Consider the following 7,253-nt stretch of genomic DNA (forward strand, 5'->3'; position numbering starts at 1 on the left):
CCCTAGTCCCATGTATGTTGGCATCAATGTCATAAGCCTACCATAGAATGTAATTATGAAGTGCAATACCCACAATCCCTACAGGGTCGCAACGTCACAGAAGATAATACCTTTGAGAGAGTTTCTAAATTGTTCAGTATGCAGATAAATATTTGTTTTACAATAGAAACATTTTTCTCCATAAATGTTCCCACATGTTGTGAGCATCAACTTTAAATCTTTTGTCAACAAATAAAAAACATCTTAATTTCCTTTACGACAACATTTTGTTTATAACACCACTACATTAACAATAAGCATAGGAAAATGATAACTGTCAACATTTAAGATTGTGCTTTTACTCTTTATTTAATCAGATCTATTTCACATTGAAAGTTACATCTTGCATTTTATGAAAAGTAAAGGTTTCGAATCATTTTATGACTTAAGTACACTAGAACATAAATTAAAGATGTGCAACAACTGTATCAGTAATTAAAATGATATAACTTATGTACAGGGTTGGGAGGGCTACTTGCCAAAAACACAACCAGTAACTTCATGTGAGTATCAAGATATAAAAGTAATGTAACCTGATAACTTTATTTTTCTTTTGGATTACCTCAATATCAAATGCAATGCAAATAAACACAGGAGAGAAGAAATATTAATATGATGTGTTTACTGAAATGTATAATATAATACCATAAAGCAGATTCAGGCAGTAGGTGTCGGATTCACAATGAAAGTATTATCCTACAGAACAGTACGGCTTCAGAGAAGAGATACCATTTGATCATTTTACAACAAGCACTATCTGCTCTTTTTAGGTTTTGAATAAGATTGTAATCCTGAGTTTCCCTATTATTAGAAAAGTCAAACTAATGCGATTACATCTTTTCCTATGTAACTAAGGATTACACTTCCCTTTTTCTCTATACGATCTTGATTCGTGTTCGATGTAATCCATTACTGCCTAAGCCAATACAAGTCATCACTTTTGGAAAATGGTCTCAAGTTATAAATGATGCCTTCAATGTCTTTCACGTGGAGAAGACATCCCATTGGCCGAGGCGTTGCAACTTCCCTCAAGCGTCCTACATGAAAGAAAGATCACATGTTAGAAATGTGTGCACAAACTATTCAGTATGACCCGTCTTGGTTTAAAGCCCAAGTGTAAGAGTGAACAGAGGCGGAGTCTGTGTGTTGGCTGCTGCTCCCCAAACCAACATCCTCACAAGCATTGGCTGTTGGAATGTCATTACGCTCCACATGTGGAACAACAAAGGCTTCTTCAGGCGTGCCTTGTATCATAATGATATTGCTCTGATCAGCAGCAAGACTGTTTTCACCACTACCATGGTCGACATCTGCAACCTCCTCCTCCTTGCTGTTAACAGTCGAACTAGGAGTGTCACTGACCTCGTCATTGTTACTCACCTGCTTCTCCTTCCAGACTGTTGTTCTTTGGTGAAATAGAAAATGGTGGGCACTGCAGTGTTTTTCAGGCATCTCCTTCCCTAATAAAAATAATAAACAAAAACACATAAAATAACTTTTTGAGGTCTGTAGATATTCAACTTTCTTTTGAATAATGTTGTTTTAAATGTAAGAGTGCATTATAAAAGACAATAGAGGGCCAACATGTTAACTATTCAGTTAATCTTTTCAACAATTACGTGTTTCCAAGATTCAGATTCAAAGGATTGATGTCATAGCACATAGGCTACAGTGTAGGAATGGCAATGCAAATCATCTGTCCCGAGCTCCTCCAACAATGCAACAGTTATATAAGACATAAAACAATAAAATAAATTCAAAATTAAATTAAGAATAATAAATTAGGGCAGGCAGAAATCTATATACACGTAAATATAATAAGACATATGCAAGAACAGAATGTAAAGATAAATATTGTATAGTAAAATTAAATCATTTTTTTTTTTACAGTGATAGCTGTTAAGATAAATAAGTTATAAGATGACAACAGATGAATGAATGTTGCTATTAAAATAACGTAAAAAAGGTAATATAATTCATCTGTTTTTAACATAGAGTATGTGGGGGAAATGGCAATTCTCTATCTATGATAAAGAGTCTTTGCATACATTGAAGAGAAATGTGATGGTTTGCAAAAAAAATTCGATTTTTATGTTTCTATACTTAACTGGCAAAATCTTAATTTGGCCTTTAATCAAAAGAACATTACTCATCACTGATGTGCAAGCTGTGCCATAGCAATTATTTAGCATTGTATGATGTATAACATGTATTTAATTAGTAACAACAATTTACACTCACAAATGGAACCAAGTTATTATTATTTTTTAAAAGGATCTGTACCCATGAGTCCGTGCTGAAGGGATGACTCTCAAAGTGTGCACTGCACAGGCGAGAAGAAACGTTGGGGGTCCATGTATTCCTCCGGATGTTCAGCACCCACTGGTCCAGCCTGTCTGGATCACCGAAAGGAAACCTTTATTCAAAAATACATGAAAACCGACCCAAAGACAACAGGAGGGTTAATGCCATATTCACTTAATAACGCATGAACAACTTTTACAGATATTCCTATATAGTCTGTGTTGGTAAATGTAATCTAGGTTGCACATTTCCTGCTGAAATACATGCCTGCCAAGTTACTGCGTGGCACTTTGGTTTTGATAAAACAGTGCAGTTCCACTATATAAGCGTTACATTCATAATCAAACGAGACAATATGCAAGATAAATAGCTATTTGTTGTTATTCTTAATGCTTGTCATTCACACGTTAAGAAAATAAAATAAGTACCGATACATAGCAGAACAATTGTGGCGATGTTCAGCTTAATAAGCCTTGTTCAACATCATTTCTTTAGCTAATACTATAGCGGGCTGCAGGCGAACCAAGTCCGCGTTTCGCTGCATTCCTTGATCTCCAGTTATAACGCCGGGCTCCGCCGCTGGCCGAAGCTAACGGAGCCGCAAAGGGCTAGCTACGGCTCCGGTTAGCTTCGGCGGCGGACTCCGGCGGCCACCACTGGGATAATTGGGTCCTCTATTAACATTTGCTCCCATTTAGCATTATGGGTGTCATAGCCATAGACTATAAAAGTCTTACCCAAGGCTGAATCATAAACTAAACTGTATATATATATACACATGTATAAAGGGGTACGTCCTTAGCTGGCTAATAAGCTGCATAACAAGCTAAGCTAACAAGCACACAAACACCTGCTAACGGGGTTAACATGTATAATATTATCATTTTACTCACCGAAAAAAGCTGAGAGTAGACTTCTTGGAAGTTCTGTTAGTACATTCAAGCGCACAGCACGACATCTTAATTGTCTGGTATATCACCACGAACACGGCTAAAGCTAAAGGGTCAAGTACAGTACTATGACTAACTAACGTTGTAGCCTCTATGGTTGTAGCCTAGCAGAGTGGACAAGTTGCTGTTAGCTGACAGTGAGGCATGTACGTGTCCATCAACGTGACCACGCCCTAATTAATGCAAAAACTTTAAGACCTAATATAAATAAAAGGGTCGCTTTAGAAAACAATTCACTCACAGATCCATAATCACGAAGGTGGAATCTAACTATATCGATAATAAAAATGTATGGAGCCAGGGACAGAAACATGTTTTTTTCTGCTGTAAAGTTGGGCATTTTAACATGGGGGTCTATGGAAATTGCTCCTTTCTGCAGCCATCGCCTATCGGCCAATATATGAACTGCAGTGTGTGGCACTTCCGTATTGGCTTCCCGGCTGTTCCCCAGAGTTTGCCGCTTGGTTTGGACCCAACAACTCCTTCAACCTGACCGGAGGTAGCCCGAGCTTCACTACGTGGAGTAGCGATAAGATTACTTTTGAGTGTGTGTCGCAGCGTTAATAATAGTTGTGAATTTTTTATTTCATTTTACTTTCAGTCAGTTTTTGTTCACTTTTTAAATATTAGGTTTGCATTTTTATATATTCGGTATTTTTATATTTAAGTCGTTTGTTTGAATTGAAATATTGAGTTTTTAGATATTAACAAAATGTTTTAATATATTAATTAAATATTCATATATTTAGGATTTGATTTGTTTGGTTTAAAATGTAGATGTATTCCTTTTACTTTTCAGTGTATAGTTTTATTTGTATACTTCTGTTTGTACTTTTATATATTCATGTTTCTTTGTATCAGGTTTACATTTTTGTCTGTTTTGTTTTTATTTATTAAGGTGTTTTCTGAAACTAAGGGAGATTTTGTTTATTTTCTTGTTTATAATTATTCGGTTTTTTTAACCAGGCGAAATCATTTCTTCAGTTGCTTTTCTGAAAGGATGTCACTGATATTTCATTTCAGTTTTCTCCATACTCTTCCATAACCCCCCTGGTGTTTGTGTTCAGTGTTCAGTGGGATGAACCTCCCGAAGCCCACGGAGCCTCAGCCTCAGCAGAGTTGGCCTGAGTTCAGCTCGGCTTCGTCCATCTGGGACGTCCCGACCAGCGACTCCCTGCACTCCTGGCCCTCCAGCTCCCCCACCGCCCCCACCGCAGTAAGAACAACATTTCATTTGTTAGAAATGTTTTGTTAGAAAGAACACACACACATGGCTAACGGCGTGAGCGAAGTGTAACTACAGATCTGAACTGGGAAAGTCTGTTCTCCGTGTTCTTTTACCGGGACACACCGATCCACCGTGCCATCGCTAGAACCCAATTTCCTGGAGACCCCGTCTCCTTTACATGTTCATTAAAGGGATATGTTCTTAGTGTTTCTTATACTCTTATCAACACAGAAGGGGACAAATATGCTTGCTTTGTAGCCACATGGGGACACATGTTGATGTAGAAGAGACATGGAGAAGAGGGGACACATGTTGATGTAGAAGAGACATGAAGAAGAGGGGACACATGTTGATGTAGAAGAGACATGGAGAAGAGGGGACACATGTTGATGTAGAAGAGACATGAAGAAGAGGGGACACATGTTGATGTAGAAGAGACATGAAGAAGAGGGGACACATGTTGATGTAGAAGAGACATGAAGAAGAGGGGACACATGTTGATGTAGAAGAGACATGAAGAAGAGGGGACACATGTTGATGTAGAAGAGACATGAAGAAGAGGGGACACATGTTGATGTAGAAGAGACATGAAGAAGAGGGGACACATGTTGATGTAGAAGAGACATGAAGAAGAGGGGACACATGTTGATGTAGAAGAGACATGAAGAAGAGGGGACACATGTTGATGTAGAAGAGACATGAAGAAGAGGGGACACATATTGATGTAGAAGAGACATGAAGAAGAGGGGACACATGTTGATGTAGAAGAGACTGAAGAAGAGGGGACACATGTTGATGTAGAAGAGACATGAAGAAGAGGGGACACATGTTGATGTAGAAGAGACATGAAGAAGAGGGGACACATGTTGATGTAGAAGAGACATGAAGAAGAGGGGACACATGTTGATGTAGAAGAGACATGAAGAAGAGGGGACACATGTTGATGTAGAAGAGACATGAAGAAGAGGGGACACATGTTGATGTAGAAGAGACATGAAGAAGAGGGGACACATGTTGATGTAGAAGAGACATGAAGAAGAGGGGACACATGTTGATGTAGAAGAGACATGAAGAAGAGGGGACACATGTTGATGTAGAAGAGACATGAAGAAGAGGGGACACATGTTGATGTAGAAGAGACATGAAGAAGAGGGGACACATGTTGATGTAGAAGAGACATGAAGAAGAGGGGACACATGTTGATGTAGAAGAGACATGAAGAAGAGGGGACACATGTTGATGTAGAAGAGACATGAAGAAGAGGGGACACATGTTGATGTAGAAGAGACATGAAGAAGAGGGGACACATGTTGATGTAGAAGAGACATGAAGAAGAGGGGACACATGTTGATGTAGAAGAGACATGAAGAAGAGGGGACACATGTTGATGTAGAAGAGACATGAAGAAGAGGGGACACATGTTGATGTAGAAGAGACATGAAGAAGAGGGGACACATGTTGATGTAGAAGAGACATGAAGAAGAGGGGACACATGTTGATGTAGAAGAGACATGAAGAAGAGGGGACACATGTTGATGTAGAAGAGACATGAAGAAGAGGGGACACATGTTGATGTAGAAGAGACATGAAGAAGAGGGGACACATGTTGATGTAGAAGAGACATGAAGAAGAGGGGACACATGTTGATGTAGAAGAGACATGAAGAAGAGGGGACACATGTTGATGTAGAAGAGACATGAAGAAGAGGGGACACATGTTGATGTAGAAGAGACATGAAGAAGAGGGGACACATGTTGATGTAGAAGAGACATGAAGAAGAGGGGACACATGTTGATGTAGAAGAGACATGAAGAAGAGGGGACACATGTTGATGTAGAAGAGACATGAAGAAGAGGGGACACATGTTGATGTAGAAGAGACATGAAGAAGAGGGGACACATGTTGATGTAGAAGAGACATGAAGAAGAGGGGACACATGTTGATGTAGAAGAGACATGAAGAAGAGGGGACACATGTTGATGTAGAAGAGACATGAAGAAGAGGGGACACATGTTGATGTAGAAGAGACATGAAGAAGAGGGGACACATGTTGATGTAGAAGAGACATGAGAAGAGGGGACACATGTTGATGTAGAAGAGACATGAAGAAGAGGGGACACATGTTGATGTAGAAGAGACATGAAGAAGAGGGGACACATGTTGATGTAGAAGAGACATGAAGAAGAGGGGACACATGTTGATGTAGAAGAGACATGAAGAAGAGGGGACACATGTTGATGTAGAAGAGACATGAAGAAGAGGGGACACATGTTGATGAAGAAGAGACTTAAAGAAGAGGGGACACATGTTGATGTAGAAGAGACATGAAGAAGAGGGGACACATGTTGATGTAGAAGAGACATGAAGAAGAGGGGACACATGTTGATGTAGAAGAGACATGTAGAAGAGGGGACACATGTTGATGTAGAAGAGACATGGAGAAGAGGGGACACATGTTGATGTGGAAGAGACATGAAGAAGAGGGGACACATGTTGATGTAGAAGAGACATGAAGAAGAGCGGACACATGTTGATGTAGAAGAGACATGAAGAAGAGGGGACACATGTTGATGTAGAAGAGACATGAAGAAGAGGGGACACATGTTGATGTAGAAGAGACATGAAGAAGAGGGGACACATGTTGATGTAGAAGAGACATGAAGAAGAGGGGACACATGTTGATGTAGAAGAGACATGAAGAAGAGGGGACACATGTTGATGTAGAAGAGACA

The 7,253-nt window shown here is 39.4% G+C and overlaps 1 protein-coding gene across 1 annotated transcript; it reads right to left on the reverse strand.

Moving 5' to 3' along the window:
• Window positions 1-6: 6 nt before the first annotated feature.
• Window positions 7-3,356, reverse strand: LOC139433186 (THAP domain-containing protein 3-like). The gene is made up of 4 exons (XM_071202087.1): window positions 3,237-3,356; window positions 2,323-2,455; window positions 1,420-1,499; window positions 7-1,076 (listed from the first exon to the last, which is right to left on the reverse strand). Exons 1-4 carry the CDS (start codon window positions 3,299-3,301, stop codon window positions 1,013-1,015), a joined length of 342 nt encoding a protein of 113 aa, XP_071058188.1. The 5' UTR covers window positions 3,302-3,356; the 3' UTR covers window positions 7-1,012.
• Window positions 3,357-7,253: the final 3,897 nt, after the last annotated feature.

The sequence above is a fragment of the Pseudochaenichthys georgianus genome, unplaced genomic scaffold (genome assembly GCF_902827115.2).
Source record: "Pseudochaenichthys georgianus unplaced genomic scaffold, fPseGeo1.2 scaffold_1147_arrow_ctg1, whole genome shotgun sequence".
NCBI lineage: Eukaryota > Metazoa > Chordata > Actinopteri > Perciformes > Channichthyidae > Pseudochaenichthys > Pseudochaenichthys georgianus.

Coding starts and splice junctions, on each gene's coding strand:
- LOC139433186 (XM_071202087.1), bottom strand. CDS start 3,301: ATGTCGTGCTGTGCGCTTGAATGTACTAACAGAACTTCCAAGAAGTCT. Junction 2,456..3,236: donor TCTACTCTCAGCTTTTTTCG/GTGAGTAAAATG, acceptor TTTTGAATAAAG/GTTTCCTTTCGGTGATCCAG. Junction 1,500..2,322: donor CCTTCAGCACGGACTCATGG/GTACAGATCCTT, acceptor TATTTTTATTAG/GGAAGGAGATGCCTGAAAAA.